The sequence below is a fragment of the Monopterus albus genome, unplaced genomic scaffold, assembly GCF_001952655.1.
Source record: "Monopterus albus unplaced genomic scaffold, M_albus_1.0 scaffold404.1, whole genome shotgun sequence".
Lineage (NCBI taxonomy): Eukaryota > Metazoa > Chordata > Actinopteri > Synbranchiformes > Synbranchidae > Monopterus > Monopterus albus.
The window spans coordinates 649,731-676,718 of NW_018128284.1; the positions used below are offsets into that span (position 1 = coordinate 649,731).

Consider the following 26,988-nt stretch of genomic DNA (forward strand, 5'->3'; position numbering starts at 1 on the left):
CTCTCTGCCTCAACTTACAAAATGTGTGTTGCAGTTAAAGTCTGCTTCCTCCCCCCTGGATCCTGCCCCGGCCAGGATAATTAAGGAGGTTATTGACACTATTGGTCCCTCTCTGGTCCCTTTTATAAATTGCTGCCTAAGGCTGGGCACGGCCCCCACCACCCTTAAGCATTGTTAGGTATTTTTTTAGTCAGATAGATATTGGTTAGGTACTTGCTGTATTAGAAATGTCTTTAGTGTAGACAGGATGTCTAGCTCAGGCTGTTAAATGCTTACTCATTTCCATGAGTTACTCCAGGTTGTTTATGTTCAAGGATAACTAGATAGAAAGTGGCTACTGTATGATATGTTTAGCCGTAATCTTAATCATAATATCTTCCTAGGCTTAATGTCCGGACATGTCCCTGAATGTCCTGTATGTTCTTAGATACACACCACTTAATCAACACTCACACACATTGATTGTGATATTTGACAGCGGCTTTAATTTTGATAAGCAGATCAGATCCGTGGTTAAAACCATCTTTTATTACCTGAGACTCTTAACAAAGGTGAAGCCTTTCTTATCACACGCAGATTTAGAAAAAGCTATCCATACTTTCATCACCTCACGGCTGGACTACTGTAAAGCTACTGTCGGAATCTCTCAATCACTTCTTCGGAAGCTTCAGCTGGTTCAGAACACTGTGGCTTGACTGTTGTCAAACACCCCCAGATACGCCCACATCACCCCTGTGCTTCTCTCGCTACACTGGTTGCCAATACAGTCTAGAGTTGGCTTCAAAGTGCTACTATTTGTATTTAAGTCCATGAATGGCCTCGCTCCTCCATACCTGTCAGATCTTCTCTATGTCTATGCTCCGCGCAGAGCTCTGCACTCCTCAGAGCACTGCACTCCTCAGAGCATCTGTCCCTTGTTGTCTCTCGGTCTAGATACAAAAAATGGGGCGATCGTTCTTTTGCCGTGTACGGCCCCAGGCTCTGGAACTCCCTACCACCAGAGCTACGGTCCATAACTGAGCTAGTGGCCTTTAAGTCAACTCTAAAAACCCACCTTTTTAGACAGGCCTTTGGTGCCTAACCCGTTCCAGTCTTAACCCGTCTTTTAACTCTTTGTTTTACGCTGTTTGTGTCCTGATATGGAAGATTTTTACTCCTTCTGTTTTTAAAATTTGTGTTTTATTCTGTTTAGGTCTTCTTGTTTTAGTACTGTTTTTTTATTACCATATTCATGTTCTGTTGTGAAGCACTTTGTGCTCCTTTGGAGTTGTAAAGTGCTATATAAATAAACTTTTATTATTATTATTATCTTCACAGATCTGGCTGCCCAGACAAATTGAGTAATTGGGGACAAAGGCCCTTGGTTAGACAGGTGACCAAGAACCAAAGGGTCATTATGAATGAAGTTCAGAGCTCCTTTTTTGAGATGGGAGAACCTTACAAGAAGACAACCATCAGCACAGCACTCCACCAATCAAGCCTCTATGGTAGACTGGCCAGACAAAAGCCATTCATCACTAAAAGGCACATGACAGCCTGCTGTGGGTTTGCCAAAAGACACCTGAAGGACTCTCAGACCACGAAAAGCAAAATTCTCTGGTTTGATGAAACAAAGATTGAACTATTTCACCACAGTTCCCAAAAACATGTTTGGAGAAAACCAGACAGTGAGCATTACCTCAGTAATACCATCGCTAAAGTCAAACACGGTGGTGGCAGCATGACGCTGTTGGGATGTTTTTTTGCGACTGGGACTGGAAGACTAGTCAGGATAGAGGGAAGGATGGAGGCAGAGGAAAATAGAGCAATTCTGAATAAAAACCTTCTCCAGAGTGCTCAGGATCTCAGGCTAGGGCGAAGGTTTACATTTCAACAAGACAATGGCCAAGAAAACATAGGATTGGCTACAAGAAAACTCAGTGAAAGTCCTGGAGTGGCCCAGCCAGAGTCTGGACCTAGACCCAATAGAGCATTTCTGGAAAGACTTGAAAATTGCTGTGCACCAACACTCCCCATCTAATCTGGTTGACCTTGAATGATTCTGCTAGGAAGAGTGGGATAAATTTCCAAAAGAAAGGTGGCAAGCTTGCAGCTTCGTTCTCAAGAAGACTTGAGACTCTCATTGCTCCCAAAGGTACTTTAATCAAGTACTAAATGAAGGGTCTGAATACTTATGTAAATGGGATATTTCAGTCTTTTAATTTTAATAAATTTACAGAACACTCCAAAAACCTATTTTTACTTTGTCTTTGTGAAGTATTGTGTGAAGAAAAAATATTCTGTAACTGGATCAAGATCAAAAAATAACCCTCAAGAGTGAGACCCTTTTCATTATCAAAATATTAGCTTTAACATCTTTAATTGCACTTGCATGCACATTCACTCTGCCTTTATTAATGATGCACAGATACACAGCACATAATGCATCCCTAAAATAAGACACAGATCCCAACATGGCACACAAGGATGCTTATTGTTAGTTAACACCTCATGCATCGCTGCTTCATTTATGATAAGCTGATGGGACTCCTTTACAGTCAACCATGTCATGACTTCCAAACACCCATACAGTCAGCCAAAGCTAGTTTTTAACTAACGTCAAAAGTTTCTGTATCTTTGACTTGATTAACTTTTTACTGTATTCAGATTTCATTAAATTTTCATGTGTTTTCTTCTATAACAGCAACAAACTGTGTTGTCACATGTTTCTTTTAGTCACATGCATTTTGTTAACATGGTGATGTGTATTTATTAGCCTTGTGGACAACCACCGATGTAGCTGTGGCAACATTTTCATTCAGTGATACAAGGGATGTTCATCAATTTTTAATGCTTTCAAATATCAGAAAACTGAAAAGTAAACATGAATCCTGAATCTTCATCCCTGAGGCACACGTTGTGGTCTACAGCAGTTTTTTTTTTTTTTTTTATACAAGTAATTTTTGGCCAATTTACCTTTATTTTTATCATTTTTATGAGGTTAAGTGGGCTGCGAAGAGGTAGTCAGAAAAGAGGGGAGAGGACCTGTGACCTTGAATTACTCCAAAAATGTATTCTTTTTTGTCTCACTCTCTCTGTGCAAAAGGACGCCACCTCTTTGGCCTGTTTCAAAATTTTAGCTGATGAGCTCATCCATAGCTTGCTGGTCAAAACATCTACTCACAGTTTAAAAAACACTTCATATAAGCTCCACTAGTTGGGGCTAATTTATTGCCCGTAATTTGACTATTAGGTTGAGAAAAGCTAGAAAAGCACTGTATTTAACAGAACGTCAAAGGGGAGGGTAGGATAGCACAGAGACACCACATTTTGTATCACTTTATTTATCAGACAATGTGTAAAATCTTAGTTACCTTTAAAAGCAAACCACTATATACACATCTTCTATTCATGTCTGTAATGGTTAGTTTGATGTCTTACTAAAAGTCCAAACTAAATATGATGTAGCTAACATTTTCTAATGAGAATATTTGCTAATTTACTAATTAATTTAAAGTTAGGTGAGCTGGATGGAAATATCTTTTGTTTTGCATGTACTGTATGTAGCTATAAACCAAAGGACTGGACAAATCAAAAATTTGTTTTAATGATGGTAGAAGATGTAAAGTCAGGGGATTACTGGAGTACTTGCAGTTCATCCTTACAGGAACATAAATGTACCAGATTTCAGTGCAATCCATCCATATAATAGTTGTTGAGACTTTTCACACAAAACCTCAAATGCCAACCTGCAGGTGGTGCTAAAGGAAAAATCACAAAGGTCAGTACCCTGGGAACATTGAATATCTGTACCAAGTTTTGTTTCATTTCATCAAGTAGATTTTGAGATATAACAGGTGGTGCAAGAGGAAATGTGACAGATAACCAACATCAATAATATTAATCCCACAGGGACTATAAATGTCTTTACAAAATTCCATTGCTATCCATCCAGTTATTGAGCCATTTCAGTCTCGACCAAAGTAGTGGACCAACCAGCCATGATTCATAGAACAATGCTGTAAACATGTTTATAAACCAAGGCAGTAAACAAACTCATGTCAAAGAAACCATGTCCTTTGCTTTTCTGTTTCCACTTGCAGTCAATATGGAAACAAGTAACTGCAGCCACCAGTATAGTTTTATGTTGCACAGGTAAGGAAACTGAAAAACACTCTAACTGTGTGTTAGGTATTTTTAGTCAGATAGAAATTGGATAGATACTTTATGTATTAGAAATGTTTAGTGGAGATAGGATGTCTAGTTAGACTGTTAAATGCTTAGTCATGCTTATGAGTTTCTACAGGGTACATCTGGTCAAGGATAACTAGAGAGAAGAGTTGATGACTGTCAGCAGACAGGGTGTTTAATATTATTATTATGACGTGTATAACTGTAGCCTTAGCCATAATAGGTTCTTATGTTTAAGCCACGACATGTTACTAGAGGTCGTGAGAATGTTTTTAGCTACACACCACTTAACCAACAGACACACACATTCACACATTGATTTGCTTCATGTTTTGACTACTGCTATGACCAGCTGCAAAGCTGGTAACAGAGACGTCTCGGTTGACGTTTCTGTGTAGTATGGGGCTAGCCCAACCGAGGGGATATAATGTATAGGCCTGGTGGGTTCAGGGTCTTTCATCTTACATCTGCCTGCGAGCAGTTTGGAGGTGCAAGATACCTGAGTGAGTCCTTTGAATAAATCAGCACTGTTTTGTAGTTACTTGGACTGTCTCGTCTCTCAGAGTTAGCAATGGTAAGAAGAACCAAAAAGGTCCTCCATGTGTGATGATTTTATAAGCAGCATAAGGTCAAAAGTTGCACTTTGCTTTGCTTTTAAGCAGGAAACGTCATTGTATATGTCATGACAAAGTGTAAATAAGAATCTGGATCATATGCAAAAGTTCATATGAAAAAGTGTTATATAATATAAACACTGCATGTATACACATGAACTAACTCTTGTCCAGAGGAATATCCCTGATAATTATCTAACTGCAGTCAGTGATGTCTTGAAGTAGTAATGCTCCTCTGCAGACACAGAAGAGCAAAGGACAAGTTAAACGATAGATATAGCCATGGGTTTGAGACAGTCATCACAGAATGAGTGTCCTTGGGGGATAAAATCACAGCATAAATAAATGAACAGCTATATTAAGAAAAATCAACCTGAAAACTGTTCCCCGCTAATGTTGTAAGAGCTATGGTGTAGTCATTAGCGTCCACACTGAGTGAGACAAAACCTTGAATTCACATCAAAATAAATATTCTGTCCGACTTTAGTAACTTTTGCTTTATCACCAGAAAGAACTGGCAGGAAAGTGTAAGTAGTGTATTTCTACTTTCCACACAAGTTAGTACACCTGGAGTTTAAATGATGCACATCCACAAATCAAATATGTAACTTGCCCTGTATAAACTGTTAGCTGTAGCAGAGAATGTGATGAGACCTCATGCAAATTGTGGACCTTGCTGCAGGTTGTGGCCTTAGTGTGACATAGTGATATGAAAGAGGAACCCCTTTTTTTTAGATTGTCAACCTACACTTTTCAGGAGTATGGGAATCATAGGCACAATTATGTGGCATTTTGTATTTTGAACTACACCACATCACTTTATGAACTGGAATATGAATATGAAAACTAATCATTTCTGACTTTTGATTCATTGATCATGATTGAGATATCACTGTTAATGATTACAAGTATGTGATCAATTAAAGATGTCTGAATGCTAAAAAATAGGCACAATCATGTGTAAGGATGGTTACTGTAGTGTTTTTGGTGGATAAAGACATTGCCATCCTTTACACTGACAGGTCCAAAGATTTGTGGATTGAGCATACTGATGACTGACTGATATTATATTAATAAGAAAGAAAGCTGATTAACTGCTTTAAACAAATTTATGGCTAAATGTGGGAGTACAGCTTGTGTAAATATACACAAAACCACCTAAAACTACACATACATGTACAAGTGTATGTAAATTTCTTCAGTAGTGTGCAGACACATTATTACAAAAATGTTTATGCATCTGGTGTCTGGCATTAGGCATTGATTTCCTCCTCTGTCTACCTGTTTAGCTGGCAGCTTGCTCACTTGGAATCTGGCAAATATGTAATTGATTGTTGGACTAAGAGACACTCCACTGTCCCTCCCTCTCAATGTGGGCAACGGGCCAGCAAAAGGCAGGCGAAGTCTATGTGTATTTATTTGTGAGTGTTACAGAGAAAAATCAGTACAAGCATTTTGGTCTTATTGCATGATATTAATGGATATTTATTGTATGCAATTGGCGCCTATGGGTATTCATGTAATAACAAGTAAGTAGGTGCTCCCATGGTTCAGAATGTATGAGGGTGTTTCAGCATGAGCCACAGGGTCTTGGCTGAGCTAAATGAAGCAGAATGAAACATGTATCTGATGTTGAACTCAGTTGAATCAAGCATCCTACTTATCGCATTGCATCACCACCTCCCTGTACCTGCCAGCCCCTACTTATAACCTCTCCTTTCCCACATGCCACACACTCCTCATTCACCTCTATCCACTCCAGGCTGTCCTTGAAACACTGGACAAGCAGTCCATCAAAGTTTTTTTCCCTCAGTGAGTCTGCCTTCACAAATTACTTAAGTATCTGCCTTTCTCTATCCAGCTACACTCCACACCCTCTTCTCTCCCCTATCTGCAACCTTATTATTTGTTTTCTGTAATCCTCCCTTCCATCCTCACAATAAACACTGAGGTCAGTGCAATGCTAAGTGCTTCCTGGCAATCATCATTGGTTTAGTGGTGGAAGGTATGTGTGTGACTGTGTGTGTGTGTGGACTTGGCAAAGAGAGGGACAGGCAGAGTTCTGTTCAAATACCCTCCTAATCATTTTATCCCTGTTTTACAAAGGCACGTAATCGAGTACAGGCTGGAAGTCCCAAAGTCAAAATGGGACCTCCAAAGGTGGTTGAGAATGACCAAGCTAAGACCCTGTGGGACTTCCAGCTACAAACTGACAAACTGGTAATGGCCAACAAACCGGACATAGGGTGGACAAACAGAAGAAGAAGGCCGTAGTGATAGATGTAGCAATCCCAAGCGATAGCAACTTCAGGAAGAAGGAACATGAGAAGCTCGAGAAATACCAAGGGCAAAAGATGTGGAAGGTGAAGGCACAAGTAGTCCTCATGGTAATAGGAGCACTGGGGGCTGTGATCATAATTTAGTCCTTTTTATCTGTGTGGCTGCAACAATGCTGAACAGCCCTTAGGTGCAAGTTGTGAAAGCAGATTTCTTGAGGACATGTTGCGTGTTCTGATCTCACACTGAAGAGGCTCAGCTTTCTAGTAACAGATCATTTCACCTCCATCTCTCCGTGACATCAGCTCCTGCCTACACGCATCCAGTTGTGGGGGCTGGGTCGCTGCATGGACGTGTCTGGACTCTGATTGCATCTCAGCAGCACACTAGTGTAGGCTTTCACTGCAAACAAAAAGCTAAATTAACTTCAGTGGTCTGTTTTAACTTCAAAATGCCCTTAATGACTGACCGGAGTACTGTCATGGTAATACTGCTGTCTTTTTGCAAGGTAGTCCAGGAATCCAGCAGATAATGTATGAGTTCATACTGTAGGTTTGATGCATGGCAGTAGAAGCATGGGAATGAGAAACCGGCTGATGTAATGATAAAGTTTTGCATTTAAATAAAGTCTGTATTAGTAAAAGAAGGCTTCTTAAATCATGTACTCAGATGATATAAGTGATTTGCCCATATCCCTCTTATTTCACTCTTTTCATCTCCTGACAGTTCCCAAACATTCAAATGGTTTTCCCCTGACATGTGCTAATCACATGTTTCAATAACATCAGCACTTGGATGTAATTGAAAGCATCAAATTTGCTGAAGATAATTTAACATCACCTTCTTCATTACACTCCATAATATGATTCACACACATAAGACCACCTTTCAGACTTGAATCTGCCCCCATCTATGCAAAGATTTTATGACCTAGGTTCCTTTGCAGTGACACATAGATTGTATCGAAGATTTAAAATCAGCACCATTTACTAGACAATAATTTGATGCTTTATACTGTATGTCATAGTAAGCAGATCCAATGCTTGACATCGGCATTGACCATCCTGTCCACCCAGTCCTGTATCCCCCAATGGGCCCACTGGCAATACCCCTCTGGGAGTGAATGGGAGTACCGATGAGTAGATTTATGAGGCCTCATTACCCTTTTATTACAGTAAGTAACAATGAATAATTGTTTGTAATCAGGACATTGGGTTGGTGAGAACAGTATTAGGTTCACCTCATATATCATTGGACAAACACTAGTGGTGGGGACAATGAGGGATGAGGACGATACTGGGGAGAAACCTTGGTAGTAATTGTTTAACCCCCAAGTGAATATGTTCATGTCCAATGGCATGGATGCACAAAGGCCTGGTGCAGAAACTTGTTTGTGCATTCAGATCTATCCCCATTGCTAACACACGCATAGATATGTTGACTCAAATTGCTCTAGCAGAGAACTGTTGGAGGAACAAAATACAATTAACAAAATACAATTAATCATAGCCATGTACTGGTCACCTGGGCAACTGAAAACCAGTCTATTGAGATCAATGGGGAGTGGGCTCCAGTGGCTTGTCTAAATACTCTAATGCAACACAGTGGGCTCTAAATGCTGCTGCTTGATTTTTTGTCAAAAGAATGCCTGGTGCGTGCAAATACCAGACTCAGAAACAGACTGCTTCATCATGCTAGTGGGATTGCAAGCACAAATAAATAGCCTCGCTCTGTTGTTCACTTCCCTTTTGTGTATCTACTTCTGGCCACATCGTTTTGCAGCTAATGTATTTATAACATGCACTCTGCTGTGACTCTCCTTTCAGCTTTACTTCATGACACCAATGGTGGCCAAACTGTCACATTTCAGAGGAATAACAATGGGATTTACTGCACACAATAAATACTGCCATTCCCATACCAGATGCTCCCTAAGGTGTGTTAGCAGGATGGATAATGAAGGTTGGTGAGACTACACTTCCCGGGGGAAGAGCTTCATTGACAGTGCTCCTTCTGGGGGTAATAAACTCCCATTGATCCAGTGACAGCCCTGATTAAAATCAATCCATAGTGGCAATTGCAGCAACGATCAAAGGAGGGGAGACGGTGTGTTGTCTATTTACAAATTTACGTTAGTTGATGCCACACTAAAACAATGCCTCTCTGATGAAATTTACTTTTCCATTTTTTTCCTGTTCTTCTCACTTGTACCTTCTTTTTATTTCACCTCCATCTCTCACTGCCATGGGAAGGATCTGCTTTTAGCCACACCTACTTATTTCTTCTGAGAGTTGTGTTCACATGCAACTATTCTGCAGAGCCACATTTTGGATAAACATAATGCAGACAAAACTGAGGTTTGTGCTACACAACACAGAATTAATTGCTTGTTGTGATTTTTTTTTAATTTTAGGTCTATCTGCAAATTCTAGATTCCATTTTATGATGACCTTGGTTGACAGAACCAAACATAGAGGTGCCTAATATAACCAGTGGCAGATGCTCTCATCTCAGTGAAATATACCACATGTATCACATAGTGTCCATAAACTGTAGGAATAACAAATGTTAAGTTGGAAACATTATGATTTAACTGAAAAAGACTCTAGAGGAGCTAGTGAATGGATTGTGTGGTAAAAGTGTACCATCAATTGCTGTCTCCATGCTCAGGAATGAATAAACTTCAGCTTTTAAGCCCAATTATGAATTAGAAGTCCTACAAGAGCTTTAACAATATCAAAATTTGAACATTTACAATTCCAGTTCTCATTACCAGAGCAGTGAATTCTGACACTTTGACAAGACTCATACAGATGGATACAGATGGTAAAGGGTATCTTTGCTACACTAAAGGGTACATCAAACTTTCCCACAGGAGAGAAGTGTTTGAGCCCCATCTGGAGTCCAGTGTGCTTTTTGTATTTCAGCCCATGCCCGGATCTTTTCTTAAACCTAAACACACAGTTTTGGTGCATACAGCCAAGCTGTTTACTGAAGCTTTGTCAAGTACCTGTGCCAAGTACCTGTGCCAAATCATACCAAAAGTACTTGACAAAGCTGTTTACTGAAGCTTTGTCAAGTACCTTTGGCAAATGATACCAAAAAATACTTGACATAGTGTCAAGTCCTGGCACGATAATGTGTTGACAGTTCTGTGACAACTAGGAAAACCCCATGTTTCCTCATTACCTATTTGTATTAATTGAAAGCATTGAATGGGCAAAATAATATATTTTGTGCTTTTGTGAGTTAATGATCTATGTCACTGGCCACACCTCTGAAGTCTGCGAAACTGAAGAAGAAAAATTGTTGCGAGGGACAAAACAGTGGCATAGAGCAATGAGAGGAGAACCCATGTTTCTCATACTCACCTTGATGGGGTGGAGTGCATCCAGTACTGCTGAGTGTCAGTGAAATCTTCCGCATAAGTAGAGTACATGAAGTGCCCTAATAACTTATTCAGAACAGCCTTTCAAAAGGCCTCAGGACAGTATTGATTAAAAAGAAAATCTTTTTAATCATTGTGCTCTCTATTATTCCACTGACCCTGATCTTTTAAAGCCAAACACTGCTGATTTCATCATGCAAATCATCCAACCACAGGACATAAGCCTCACTGGTGCCAGGCCATTGGCTAATGAAGCATCATTAAGACAGGAGCCAATATGTCCCCTGAACTGAGGCATTTGGGCTCAGAAACCTGATGATAATTAGCACAACACTAGCCACTAAACGATGTGATTGGCTGCTGAAAGACTCTGGGGTAAAGTTCATTTTAATTTGGAAGAGCTACACATGTTAGTGGCTGCAAGAGAAGGGGAAACGATGCTGCAGGATCACTGAAGCCGAGGAGAAGTTTGGCAGTGAATCACAAAACTAGTTCCCACTCTCCAAAGATGCACTAAGATCCTTAGGGTAAGAGGCCAGTTTGATGCACTGTACACTTGATTGGTTTTTGAGATCATTTTGAGAATTGACAGGTTGGCCAATTCTGCATCTCCCCAATCGATAAGCAAGCATATTATTCGCTTGTGACAATGTAATGGAGCACACACTTTCAAAACTGGCTCATTTGGCACCTGACAAAATGAGTATATGAAAAAAAATAAGTGTTTCAATTTGCTTTGGATTCTACTACAGTGCCTCATTTTGCAAGATCAATATCACTGCACGGTTTACATCACCAAATTCCAGCATTGTTTTGCAGGGAAAATAAGAAGTGCTGTCATTATTATAAATCTTCCTGTGACTTACTAAAAGAACACAGGTTGAGAAGAATTTGAGGATGATTTACTATTAATTGTTTGTCAGATTGTTGGAATGTCAGATTGTTTACTACTGTTTTTTGCTCTGTTACATGTATGCATTTACAGTGTTCAGAAGCTACTTCATGTTTATCCATCGTCAAACACTTTAAATATACTATGTTCACAGCCAATGGAACAACACATTACACCTGAATGCATATACTGTTAAATGTGTGGTGCATATGTAACATGTGTGCTATGCACCTGTAGCTAAGAAAACCTACAGTAAACATAATGAAATCCAGGATTATGATTCTGACCCAAGGCTATCTGGGTGTGAACACACAATATGAAATAAGTAACTACAGCCAGATGCAAGGCATATGACAGCCATACTAATTAATAGTCTTAAACACATGTAGCTGGGAAGCATGCAGGTATTTTCAGTAGAGTGGCACAATGCAGGGTCTGCAGTCAGCATTGTCAGTCAGAAATCCCCAGTCACACTGCTTCTATTTATTGCTCTAAGGAGACCTGATAAGCACACAGTGATATTGGAATGGTTTGAGCGCTGCTATACCACTCTCCCCCGCCACTATGTTTGTGTATGGGGGTGTGTGTTTTGATGGAAGCAAATGAGTGGAGTGTAAAAGAGAGACAAGAAAGAAAAAAATCCCTTTCAGCACCATCTGCAGTTGGTAACAAAACTATTTTAATCTTATAATACTTAACAGATGACTGGGATTTAATTTAGGACTCACAATAAGCATGCACCTCTAAGTTCAAGTTCTTCATATGTTTACTACAGAGCAGTTTCTGGAAAACAAGAAGGAAATGTCTTATTCCTTATCCCTGTTGCATTACTTGTTGCTCCATGTGTCACAGAGCAGGGTGTTGCCCAGGGTAACAGGCCTGTAAGCCAAACAGGATTGATTTTTAATGAGGATGACTCTCACTGGCTCCTTATCACAAGCGTGTCACCCAACTCTGACACTTTTAATACCACATGTCACTCAAAGTGCTGCACACAATGCCAGGAGGATTATGAACAGCCACTTACCTGCACTAGCACATATATGCACACACACACACATCACACGGTTACCTCCACATAGTCGCAAGTGTTATTGCTCTAGATTACACCTGCACACAAGCACACACATCCTGAGACAAGACAAGCTGTGTGTAGTTCATCACCAGTGGTTGCATGGCTACAGCAGAGCAGGCAACAGATAAGGAGCCCAGATCTTTTCAGAGTTTTAATGGAACCTCATGGCATCAAAGGGGCTCAGAGGCCAGACAGGCTGATATAGGAGGGGTGTTTAGTTTGAACCACTCCCCAGGACATTGTATTATTGACATCTTTCTTGGGAAATACAAAGAAAAACAAGGCACCCATCTTTGTGGTCAAAAGGTTGGAGGCTGGTCCAAGTAGTCTTGGCAAATGGCATGACAAATGGCAGAACAGGTGTTTGTTAATGTGTGCCTAAGTACCTATGGGCTGGAAATAGTGAGACTTTTTTTGTTTTGTTTTGTTTTTCCCCCCATTGAGTGCTGCAGAAGAGAAGTCATTGTCAACTGTGTATCATCTTGTGACACATAGATGAAAAGCATTATCAGATGTAGAGGCAGTCAAAGCCCTCGTCCTTGTTACTGACTCATTTCTGCTTCCCTGTCATTTATGTTCCACTGATTGCTTTAGTTCCATGCCAAGCACATTTTTGGATTGCAAAAACCAGTACAAAAAATAAAATACCACAACTACCATGATTCAACACAGACCAAACAAACAAGCAAACGAACACAAAATGTAAATGAAATGTCAGTCAGGCAAGCATGATGTTTTCGGAAAGCAATTGTAATACCCCAGTTCTTTAATTGGACAGCTCTGAATAATGAAGGAGTCCGTCTTTCTTCATTTAGGACTGATTTATTTTAACCACAAGTAAAAATTACAAACACAACCCGGGTTGCTCCCCCTTCCTGAAACACACACACTGACTGCTGAAAATGAAGTCCCTGTGTCAGGGCCACTTGGCGGCCGCTGCCTCTCCTTCGTTTTTCTCTCCTTTACCTTCTTTATCACGTGGGCTCTGCACTTCAGCTGTGTTGCATTCCAGTAATTAGCAACTGGTTTGTCGCTGCACACAGCTGGGGTGCATCCCGTTGATTACTTTTTTTTTTCTTATTTATACCTCGGGCAGACGCTTCGTTGTCGCTGGATCATTGTTATTTGTTATGGTTATTGTTACTTATTCACACCAAGTAGGTGATTAAATTTATGTTTAATCTGCACATTAGACGTGGATAGAAGGCTACACTGACAGTTGCTGTGCGTTATGGCTTGACCTACCACGTTGTTTGTGCGTTTCGCAGGACGCACCTAGAAATCAACGCTGACGGTCCCCGTGCTGTTGATTTTCAGATTGCGGTTTGCTACCTTTTGTTTTCACTTGTCCGTCCTCCTCCTCCTGCTCTCCTGATTCCTGCCGTTCATGTGTATGTGTACCTGTTCGTCCTGGTCTCCGTCGTCATCACTGCCCTTCCCTTATATGTATTATGGACACTGTTCTGTTGTTACTTGCCCTTCCCTTATATGTATTATGGACACTATTCTGTTGTTACTTTGTTGTGTAGTTTTACAATAAACCTCTTGTTTTGTACTAGCACCTGGGTCAGCAATCTTGAGTCCTACCCCTAGTTCTCCCTCACCCTCCTGGTGAGGGGGACTAACCATAACACCCTGGCCACACAGAGCCTAATACATTTATAAGTTTTGCGCTAACCCCTTACCCAGATGAAGTCAGTCTGCAGACTCCATCTCTTATCTTGTACTCCACATGCTTGGAGCAGCTGCATTTCTACCTAGTCATAACAAAATGAAGAATCTCAATGTGTGTCTATGTTGTCACATGGTGTGTAGCTAAGGCATTCATTCATCTATTCAGACATAATATTCTAACACAAGATTAATGCAGGAAAAGAATTAGTATCATGGTGCCCTTTTCAGAATCAACATTCTGTCTGCTAACCTTGAAACAAAACAGACTAGAGCAGATTTTAAATCTTACTAAATTGCATTACTAACACATTGATATTTAACAATTATCTAACGGATTTACTAATATCTAACAAACTCCCCTTTTTGACACAATTTTTATCATGTCAGCCTAAATCAAATGTCCCTGTTGTCCCCAGATGAGACATCCAAGGAGGAGAGAGGCCCCCCATACCACCCCCTCCAGGGAAAGCCCAGAGCTGAGTACCTAGGGCAAAATCTGAAATAATAACATAAAATAATGGCATGTAAGCTGAGTCTTTGTTGCTGTGATCCTATATGTAAGCTTCTATGTGAAAGCTGATATTCTTAGCAATTATAGCATTTTTCAGACAAAAACGTGGGAAATGTCTAAACAACATGTAGCAAAACAGTCATTGGTTAATCATAACATTTGCAGGAGGAATCCATTATGCTGGAGACTAAAGATCTTCTTCCAGTATCACACATTTATCACAAAATTCTACTCAATAATCAGAATCAATTACAAGCCTATGAGTCCACACCACCTATGTGTATGCAAGAGCATATATGGGTATGTGTTAACCCTTAGCAATAGTATGAAGTGAGGTCATGGTCTTCTTCCTGATCCGAGGGGTCCTCTTCAATCTCAGACTCACTGGGCTCAGTGAGTGAGATCATGGGCATAATTTCCAATGGATATTGGTATTGAACCATTTCATAGGCAGGAGTCAGTGGGTATCTATTATCAATGGTAGTGATGATACACTTTAGACAAAGATGCCTAATGCAGGGGATGCAGCTGCATCCGCAAAGAGTCAGCAAAGTAATTGCTGCCACCAAAGGTGTAAGCAAAGAAACCACTAAATTTTTCCACTTGCCAAAAATTTTTTTTTCAAACCAATCATTTATGTAATTTTTAATTCCTGAATGTTCAGCCATCTCCTCTGATAAGATTTTTAACCCGGTCAGGGCCCTAGCAATGGAGCCATCAGGAGCAGTGTTATTAGGAATGTAAGTACAACACTGTTGCCCAGTCATAGTACAAACACCCCCTTTTTCAGCCAGAATAAAGTCTAATGCCAATCTATTCTGATACGACATAAGAAAAGTGGCTGCCAGTTGCTCCTGAAACCCAACAACTAAATCTCTGGTAAGATTAGTAAGACGCTGAACATTAAAATGTACATAATACACACAGAGCTTAGAACGAAATAATAAATGCATATTAAACTGGACATAGGACAGTATACAAATGTTTTTATCAAACTGTCTTAATTGCTCTTGCTAAGGCCACCCGGAGCAATCAAGCATGTCACATGTGTCTACCATTAAAGTGGAAGTTTTACCCAAATTAAAAACCAACTCGGGTGGAATCAGGACATTAGCTCTTTCCTCATGGTGTATGTGGGACCTTGTTTCCCACCACAATATGGGTACTACTATAACTAGGCTAATGAGACCCTGTACACAGAGCACCATACCCGGACAACTGCCTAAACGTGCCAGACTAGGCATTTTGTCTGCTGTCCCTGTCAATGTTTTTGTTCTCTGATAGATATTACACTAGTGTAGGTCCTTTTCTAACTGTGGCTCTGGTTCTACAGGATTGTATATTGACTCAGGTAATGAGGTTCTTAAATCAGCCCTGACCTCATTCACTGTCCGTCCACCTGTGTCTTATGGATCCAGTTACTTAGCTTGTTCTCAGTAAGCCACAGTTTAACACAGTGTGTGGTAGTTTCTGCTACCCTGTAGGGTCCTTTCCAACGTGGTTCTGACCAGTGACGTTTATGCACTTCTTGATAGACCCAGTTGTCCACTGCAACTGGTATTGGTTCCTCAGGTTGGTCCCTGCGCAGAATTTCGACAACCTGTTCAGACACAGAGGTTGAAACAATACTATAGGTAGAGCTTCAACCCAGGTTAAGTTAGTGTCTGCGCAGACTTTCACAAGCCCTTCTTTTATAGATCTGTTTGCACACTTGAGAGGCTGCATGATAGACAGCCCCAAACTTATGTTTTATCACAAACATCTGCTCAACCATATGTAGGTCATCGTTTGAGAAGTGTGTTCCATTATCAGATCTGATAATCTCAGGTACCCCAAACCGGGGGATCACTTCCCTAGTGCGCCACTTAATTAGCTCTTTACCTGTCTCTGTTTTTGTGGGTACAGCCCATTTGGAAAACGGATCCACACAGACAAGTAAATATCGTTTTCTTTCAACTCTTTTATCAGCTCCCATGTCTGTGGATATCAATAACAATCTCTTTCTAGGGAGCATGTGGAACTGGAAATCCCCGTAGCCCCTGCCTTCAGCGCGGCTCTGGGGTTGAACTGATTACATATCTCACATGCTGCAACAAAGTACTTGGTGATATCCCTCAAATGCAGATGCCACCAATTTTGAGAGATCAGACTATTTATCTTGGAGCTCGCACAGTGTTGTCTACTGTGCGCCTCTTGATACAGCAAACTAAGTAGTCCCACCAGGGCCACTATTTTACCTTCATGGTTTCTCCACAGTCCTATCTGATCCTTAGATGCCCCTTTGCTTAGCCACACCTGCTTTTCAGTAGGAGCAGCTTTATTCTGTATTTCCCTAATAGTCTGCAAGCTCAACTCTGTCTCATGAACATGACCCCCTTTTGCAGGGTCTTGACTTATCTGTTTATCTCCCTGAGATGGACCTCCTGGGTCCTGAGTACCTGAACTAGGCTCCTTAAACTCTGACCCCTTAGGTCTGGATCCCTTTCTGTACTGAGCTTCCAAAACTCTAGGCTGAACTTGGCTGTGGGATCACATCAGCTTGCACTATTCAGCCATTGTGTCCTCGACCACAGCGTATGAAGTAACTAGACTGCCAGTGGCAGTCTGATGACTGTGACTGTCACAGTACAGTGTTACCTCTGCATTAAGCAGAGGTTCCTTATAGAAGTTCTCATGCAGTCTCATCTTTACGTCTGTTTTGCTCACGCAATCATGATCTTACTCAGTGACCATCTGCGTAGCCATGTTTGTTCCCTCACTTGTAAACTGTATTTGAGCCTGATTCAATAGCTGTTGTAGGTTCTGTGTGCTTCAACTTTGTTTCTTGTCAAAAAAGTACAGTTACTGAATCCCTGTCTAGCTTTCACAGCAGAAAGAGAGGCTTGCTTCAAAAATAGTCCTATAGCATCCTCTTGTGGGGGAGGACTGTCACTGTCCCCAAACATCCCTTTATACGGTTTTTCGCATTATCCTGCTCATCTTTAGGAACCGTATTTAACCATTTAAACAAAACCCTATAGAGTAATGACCCCAAAGCATCAGGTTTACACATTTTCCACTCTTGCACAACATTTACAGACATATTGATAATTATGCACAGGTAACTGACATCTCAGGGTGGAATGGTCTCTGCCCAGAAGTATTGATGCAGTCATGAAGCTTCTACATCAACTAACTTGATGCACGTGACCGCTGGGGGTTCTCCCAATCAACAGTTCTGTTTTAATTCTAATGAACACGCCGTCACCCTAAATTCTATAATACAGTTTTCCCATAGCCTATGCCAAACCCTGGAACCAAACACAGCTCTGCAAGAAGTACGCTGTTTCTCCAAGTAGCACTTGTTACTACTGGATACACGTGACAGCATTCAACAGCCTTCGTGCAGAAATCCACCCACAAGTAAAGAAAACAAAAAATATTTCCCTGTGCCCTTTTGTCATTTAACAGTTACAAGTGATCATTTTATAAATACGATGTTCAGAATTGTGTTCTGCTCAAAGAAGGCTCCGCCTGTGACTTCCGCCTCACAACAAGCTAGTTTTCCCATCGGAGCAAAAAATCCTAAAAATTTTGGAGACAACCGTCGACATTTGTGGTTATCCACTTATTAACGTGAATTTTACGTCTCTGATAGTCATCAATTTCTGTAACTAGGGCACTTATTTTTCTATCCCTCAAATGAGACTATGTGCTTGCAACTTTATGTGTGACAAAAACATCACCAGTACATTTCATAATAAAAGTGATATATTATCCTTACAGTAATCATTCAATTTTTAAATCAAGAATTTACAGTCCACACATATCAGCTAAATTTTGTCCAATATGCAGGAATTATGTGCAAAAGGTTCCTGCTCACCTGTAGTTATTGCTGTCAAATGTTGATCTGTGGGTCCGTCCGCTCCCTACTCAAATCCAGCGACCCAGTTCGGACCGTCCGCTCAGAATTCAGCCAATTCCAAAGATCACGGCACCAAATTGTAATACCCCAGTTCTTTAATTGGACAGCTTTGAATAATGAAGGAGTCCGTCTTTCTTCATTTAGTACTGATTTATTTTAACCACAAGTAAAAATTACAAACACAACCCAGGTTGCTCCCCCTTCCTGAAACACACACACTGACTGCTGAAAATGGAGTCCCTGGCCACACAGAGCCTAATACATTTATAAGTTTTGCGCTAACCCCTTACCCAGATGAAGTCAGTCTGCAGACTCCATCTCTTATCTTGTACTCCACATGCTTGGAGCAGCTGCATTTCTACCTAGTCATAACAAAATGAAGAATCTCAATGTGTGTCTATGTTGTCACATGGTGTGTAGCTAAGGCATTCATTCATCTATTCAGACATAATATTCTAACACAAGATTAATACAGGAAAAGAATTAGTATCATGGTGCACTTTCAACATTCTGTCTGCTAACCTTGAAACAAAACAGACTAGAGCAGACTTTAAATCTTACTAAATTGCATTACTAACACATTAATGTTTAACAATTATCTAACGGATTTACTAATATCTAACACATTTCAGGAAAATGGAAGGTGACATTATCCATAAAACAAAACCTTTTCAGACTTCAAATGGGATTGTTCCTAAGAAGCTGGAGGTTCCAGGCAAACCAAATCCCCTGTTAATCCAAACCAAGGGCAAAAACAGATTCACCTGACATTTCTCAGTGAGTAGAGGAGAGAAATGGATGGAAAATATATGTGAGGGCAACATAATAACTTTAATTAGTTACAATGAAGGTGGCTGTAGGGTTTGTATCAAGGGTATATTTGCAAAATATCATCTGGTATATAATAAACACAGCCTATCTTATGTAGTGGTGCTTACCTATCTTTCTTTTTATGCCTTTATTTGTGGCCTATTAAATACCGTCAAATAACAAAACCAAGTATGTATTTTAAGCCATACAGTATAATTTAATTTTACTTAAATTCTTCTGCATGTTTACAATTTTGGTCAGATAATCTGAGAGATGTTCTCGAGTCCATTAAGCACTTTAAAGGTCTGGCGGTATGGATGACGGGTGATTACAGATGTTGATTACTCTTTTATGTATACTAATCTGAGGGAAAGTTGAAACAATTCAGTTCTGCCCAATGTTTATTTTTTTCGATTCTGGTCATTTTTGGAGATGCTAAGTAGTTCTTACTGAGATAATGTAATGTACAAGTAGTTAAAGGCATCATCCTCTACTAGGGCTCTTTTGTGTTTTGTCTAATTGTACTTATAACACTTAAAACCATATCCCTAATTACACACTACTTAATTAAAATATCAACCACATGACAGTAAGTGCTTTAGGATGACATGAATCATAATAAATCAACCTAATATCTTCTAGACAACTAGTGATTAAATTATAAAAAAAAAATAAAATAAAATATTTAACTTTGTTTAAAATGTGATTTTAAAGCAGAGTACTGTCACACCCAAGTTAACAACTGATCAAATAACAAATGTAATGTGAAAGTGTTGGCTCATAGTGATGACCACACGGTTGAGTCATTACCACATCTGCAGTTTTAGTCTATTATTTAGACTTTGTCTTACTTTACTGGAATGTAACCTCGCTCTCATTAAAGTCATTTGCAGCCACAACAGGTATCTGTTTATTTAATGAAAAACTGAATAAAAACAAATGCAATAAAACTTACCAACACTAAACAACTGCAAGCCAAAGCTAGCAGCTAACCTGTGCACATAGTGAAAGGAGCCACATAGTCCCCTCTGGGGTTGGTGAAGACCAGACCAATATGCAAAAACAACTTTATAAGGTGATAATGGCAATATTTTATCTTCAGCTTGTTCCACTACCCCCAGGTATCCAACAAATCAACCGGTGCAGCTTTAAATATTACACTAACACCTTTTCACCAAAAATGGGGCATTCTTTATCTTTTTTTAAGACAGATGTGCCCTTGGCTATTTACTACAGGTCCACAAAATTCATGTGGCCCAGTATTTTAAAGAAATTGGGTATTTAGTGTCTGATATTTTCATCATGATTAATGAAGTCAGTAATCAACTGTATTTAATGGCACAAGTGTATCTTGTCATTAACCATGGTTCCAAGTTTTTAAGCATTAAATAGAGCTAAAATCTAGCAGACATAAAACAGCTCCTGCAGAAAGGGGTCAATTGCTTGAATGATAGCACTAGTGTTGTTTTTTTCTTTCCTTCAATCAATACTGGTAACAAGGGAACGGTTCTCGTCTTTGAGCTCAGGCTAGATTGCCGTCTCTGTATAAATGTTCTTTCATCTTAAATTCTCATTTCTTTTTTCACTAAACCTTTTTAAATCAAAAACTTAAGAAATTCAAATGTTCTCCTTCATTCCCTATTGCTCCCCACAGTCACAGTTCCTTTTCTACTACTATTGTATCCCCGCACACTGCCCACCACCTCCGCTCCCTCAGATTCAGCACTGTTTGTCAAACATGGTGGCTAATGAAGATGATTTTCCCTTTTTTAAACACACTCATGATTAGCATCCACATACACCTGCAGGCAGCCAGCTCAAGTGTTGTTCGCTGTCTTGTCTGATTAAATAAATCTGTTTACAATTTGAATAACAGTTAAACAGCCAAAGATTCATAATTCATTGTTCATTTGCTTGTCTTCTGAGGTGGAAGGGAAGCTGTGGTAGGGGCCTATAGTGAGGAGAGGGGGAATTCCTGATACAGTGGAACAGTGAAGCACATTTAGTGTGTTTCACAAAAAGGTCTTTCTCTGAACTTGTTTTTGTATTTCGAGACACAAATATCCCTCAGTGGACCAATCACAGCTGCCAGGTGCTCAGTGACTGACTTAACTGTTGCTAAGTGTATCTAACTGCTCTCTATATTCTTTTCTGCTCCCAAACATATTGGGGACCAATTAGGCAACATTATTCAAACATTTTCTGATGGCCTCGGTGCACTGTAATATATCTCACTGCAGTCCCCTTTCACTATGCTTACTATGCACACTTCTCTTCGAAATGAGACGTCCACAAACACAAACCTCCCTCTCTAGGCACGGCAAGTGAGGAGGAATTGTACACATGGATTAGACCTGAGTCAACATCATTACTGTGTGCCGCTCTTCTCTGGAGTGGAGTGAAGTGGATTTTTTTTTAAGAACACACTGGTGGCTTTGATCCCAAGGTCTACAGTATGGACACTCCTCCTCCTTCCTCACCACCCATCACATTTGGTTATGAGAGATCTTGGTCAAAAGGAGAGTAAACATTTATATGCACACAAGCACACATGTACAAAATGTAGACATACATATTTATGAGACTACAAACACAAACCACAAACTGCCGGCACTACAGCAGGAGCTTGTGCTTGTCTTCCCCTGATGGTTCTCTGTCAGAGTGGGAAGTCATCAGCTTTGTTTAAGCTTGTCTTCTAATCTTTAACCACTCTTATTTTGCATACAATTTATTTTTCTAACTCTATCCACAGTAGGTTTACCAAGTTTCCCCAAAATCCTCCACCTGTTGGTGGTGGGTAATGGGTAAAAAAAATATGTGGTATTATATTAATTTATGGGTCCACGGGTAGCAAGTGAAATAAATATAATTTAAATAAAAACAAATAAATAAATATAGGTGCAGCTTCTTTTAAACATCTAATCCACCAAAATTTTATCAATTTTTCGATGCATTTATTATAAAGGCCTACGCCACAACCTTTTGACCCCTGAAATCACATCCAATTAATAGGAGGTCACTCAGACATCAACATAGGCATCAGTGTGTCAAACTGGATAACCCAAAAGCAAAAAAGTCCAGTTGTGAATACAAAATTGTGGACAGTACATCATTGAAGGCCAAGGTCTGACGTATGGGAGAAATTCTGTGTGGTTACAGACTGTGAGAACAATGTTATCAGTAGCTTTGCAATTTGTAAATAATACCAAATCATTTGATTGATGCAAGCTAGGCACTGCCTAGGCACTTGCTTCATTCAAGCATAACCTAGGGAACAGCTACAGAACCCAGGTGTTGCGTCCATTGACAGATATTTTTCCAAGAACACAACTTTCAAGCCCTTTAAAGTAAGTGACTGTGTAGCTTAAAGTCTGTGTTTTAATTTTAGGTACGGGTCGGGTTGTGGGTCTTATGTTAAAAGGTGGGGTCAGTTCTAAATTTCATTTAGAAATAACTTCAGGGGGTAATCAGGTCCAAAACTGAGTTTTGTGGGTGCAGGTTTTCAAAACTGGACCCATGCAGGATTCTAAATCTCACCTTGGCCATGTTGCTCTTATTTCTCCTCTAGTCCTTCCCTCACCATGGCTCTGACCCTCTGCCTGCCTCTCTCCTCTCTCTTGCTGCCCTTTCAGTCATACCATGTTCTTTTGGCATTTTCAAAAGATAGAGACAGAGCGTATGGGGGAGTGCTCTAGCTAATTGTAGCTCACTTTGACAATTCATTCTTTCTTGAGTCCCTGGGGAATGTATGTATTCTAATAACATCAGTACAACACTATAAAGTCATGCTGTTGATTTTTAGGTTTATGTGTCGAGACAATATAATGTTTGTTCATAGAAGATAGTAAATCCAGACAAATCGAACAGCTCAAGTTACAGCAGTTGTGATTTAGTGGTTTGTGGCAAAATATTGATGGCCAATAATGTTTTATAAAATTTAACATCTTTAAAATGAACATCTTTATTAGCACTGAGACTACTAATTATTTTCAATTTAGATTATTCTATCGACATTTTTAAAAATCCGTTATTATTATTATATTACAGACAGAAAATAGAGAAAGCTGCAAGTTTCTCACACCCAAGATATTACTGTGCCTGATCCAAAACTTCATACTTCATATCAGTGGTTAAATCTCAGAACTTGGACATTTCAGTCACAGATCCACTGTTAAAGGTTGTTACAGGAATAATGTTGAAAATACCAGTTCCTATAGTGAAAATTACATCAGGTACCTTCTCCAGACTATAATTGCAAATCCTGATGTGATCAACTGCATTCACCTATTCTGTTATGTACCTCATCCAGCTAATGTGCTAGACTAAGGGAGACTGAGTTTAAATCAGGATTCTGTGGCAAAAAAAATAAAAACTTAATCACTTCTTGTTCCCTTAATTGGAAACACTCAGGACTTAGAACATAACCAATTAAACTACTTAAAAACTGCAGTCAAGGAAGCTGCACTGTTGTGTGCATTCTATCAGATGCCCGGCTGCTTTCTATTTAAGGACACCTCACCTAAAAAAAAATTTCCCTCATCCTTCCCTCAGCACCTCCTTAATATCTTCTTCTCCTTTTGTCTCCCCTTGTCCCTCTGCCTTTCTTCCTCTCTTGACATTTAAATTTAGTCTCAGTGGGGGCATACTGGATGAAAGGGTAGGGAAAATGAGTGGAGAAGCTTTTAGAAAGTTCCTCTTATTGTTGTAATGGTATAGTGGCCGAGAGAATAATGTGTGTGCATTGGTCCCTATGCCTGTTGTGTTCACTTGTGTATATTTGCATGTTTCTATGTGCATATGATGTGTGTAGAGGCCTGAAAATAGTTATGTTAAAATAGACACCCCTAAAATTTTTATTTTCTTATTGTACAATTTTATTTTTACTGCTAGTATTCATTTGGTTTCTATTACATCTCTTTTGAGTTGGGCGTATTTCTTATACGCGGCCAGTAGATGGCGCATCATGCGCAGCAGTGGTAGAGAGTAGGCTTGGGGCACACCAGAGGAAGACTCATTCCTCGGTGTGAAATAAAGCTGTTGATACGTGTCCTCTGCATATTCTCTATCCCAGGTTGGTAAACACTAAATGTAAAAGTTAAATGCAAACTGTAAGAGTTGTATTGTGTCGGGGATGATATCGGTTCATGTGACATGGGGTGAAATGGGTTTTGTTGTAGAGCTTGGAGTGAACAGTGAAACGTGTTGTAAGCTAACCTGCTAACGCTAGTGGTCAAGTTAAGGGGATACAATGTGGGAGAAGCTAACCCAATGGTACAAGGAGCCTTGTGAATACTACAGTTAACACTTTTATGACATGGGTTCATGCAGTATGACATTTGCTGGTTTTATTTGTCACTCTGTGTGCACATTTTTGGTTTATTACCAAATACCAGAAGTGCTATTGTGAAAATGTATTAGATACATGGCGGTCATGTTCAAGTTTAAAAGGGAGCAGTGCCACATTGTTTGTGGATTGTATATTGAGCTAGTTGATTAGAAGTATATATTTCATGGTTTACTGTTAAAAATATTAATATTTGTACAAGTTTAAAGACCACCCAGTAGTTCATTGAATGTTAAAGGTGAATTGTTAAAAAGGGTTCAAAGCATAAATAGTCAATACAGTTCATGATATGACAAGAATACGGTAAAATGCAATAAGTTAAAAACATATTGGGATGTGAGTTGTGTTACTTTGGGTTAGAGAGACATTGATGAATTGGTGGATGAGCATGATTGTATTTTTGCTTACTTGTGATGTAATTAGACAAAAGAAAGTAACTAATACAGCTTAACTAAGCTATGGCCACATGGACATTGGACTGGTTTAAGGCCATTCAGTTACCTAGTCATGTTGATGTCATGTTAATAGTTGAATAAGAGGAAGACTCATTCCTCGGTGTGAAATAAAGCTGTTTAAACGTGTCCTCTGCATATTCTTTATCCCAGTCTTTATCCCAGACACACACCGTATGCCCTCTGAACCCCAGAGGAACAACATGTGCAACAGCCATGCCTCCAATACAGTGCAGTGACAGCCAACCTAATGAAAAGCTGGGTTCTGATTGACTGGCTGACAAACCAGCCCACTGCATAATTATGTTTTGAATAATAGATGCCCATACTTACACTACCATGGCCACATTAGCCTAGCCAACTTAATTGCCATACCAGGCTGGGCAAGCTCATGAAGCTTATCTTAGTCATAACCAAGCATGCTCCATATTAACAGCTTGCATTCATTTTCGTATCAATGTTATTCCCAAATGAAATCGGAGAATGCTGTGCTCTAATTGTCACCGAGACTTGGCTTTCTGACAGAGTTCCAGACTCCGCGATTCAGCTACAAACACACACTGTACATCGAGGTGACCGCACTGCTGCTTCGGGGAAGGTAAAAGGAGGTGGTGTGTGTGTGTGTGTATCAATAACTCGTGGTGTGGAAATGTATGGACTGTTTATAAGCACTGTTCACCAGATGTAGAGCTTTTAATGCTGAAATGCTGGACCTATTATCTAGCCAGAGAGCACAGTGCTGTGTTTTTGGCTGCTGTGTATGTTAGCCCAAGAGCTAATCCCTCTGCGGTTCTCAGTAAACTCAACGCGCTCGAGACAGTGCACCCCGATGCTGTATTTATCGCTGCAGGCGACTTTAACCAGTGCAATTTACAGACTCCCCAAATATTACCAGCATGTGAACATTCCCACTCGGAGCAAGAACACTCTGGATCATGTTTACAGTAACATACGTGTTGCATACAGGGCTGCACCCCTTCCCCACCTTGGATGCTCGGACCACATTTCTTTGTTCCTGTATCCAGCTTACAGACAAAGACTGAAACAAACAAACCCTGTCGCCAAGCAAATTAAACTCTGGACCCCAGAGACTGAAGGCACCCTGCAGGACTGTTTCACCCAGACAGACTGGGATGTGTTTAAAGCTGCAGCCACCTCAGAGGACTTTTCTGTCAGCATACAAGACTATACTGAGTATGTGACCTGTATCTACAACATTGTGCCCACCATACAAGTCAGCTGCGAAGTACAGGCTGAGGAAAGCCATCACAGTGGCCAAGAGGCAGTACAGAGAGAAGTTGAATGGCTTCTGTTCTACTGCTGACTCCGGACGGATGCAGCAAGGCCTGCAGCACATCACAGACTACAGGACCACCACCAGCATCATCAGCTCCACAGACAGCCTGCTGGATGACCTCAACACCTTCTACACCCGCTTTGAGACCTTCAGCCACAACACAGAGAGGAGGCACACACACACCGAGACCACCCAACCCCCCACCTCCCCTCCTCTAACTGTCTCACCAGGCCAGGTACGCACAGTCCTGAGGAAGATCAACCCCCGCAAAGCGGCAGGACCGGACAACATCCCTGGGAGGGCTCTCAGGGCATGTGCCAGCGAGCTGGCTGATGTTTTCACCACCATGTTCAACCTGTTCCTCAGCCAGAGCATCGTTCCAACCTGCTTTAAGACCAAAACCATCATCCCCCTTCCCAAGAAGAGCCCGGTCACCTGCCTGAACGACTACAGGCCAGTGGCACTCACCCCAATCATTGTGAAGTGTTGTGAGAGAGTGATGCTAGCCCGCATTCAGAGCAGTATACTGGACACCCTGGACCCCCTGCAGTATGCCTACTGGCCCAACAGGGCCACCTCA

The 26,988-nt window shown here is 40.4% G+C and overlaps 1 protein-coding gene across 1 annotated transcript in view; it reads right to left on the bottom strand.

Annotated features, from left to right (window-relative positions):
• Nucleotides 1-16,074: 16,074 nt before the first annotated feature.
• The window catches only part of LOC109951737 (RUS1 family protein C16orf58 homolog), a 54,358-nt gene continuing 43,444 nt past the window's right edge, over nt 16,075-26,988 (bottom strand). The window contains exon 4 of the mRNA XM_020586397.1: nt 16,075-16,181. Coding sequence (XP_020442053.1) covers nt 16,075-16,181 — 107 coding nt within the window. The remainder of the gene's footprint in view (nt 16,182-26,988) is intronic.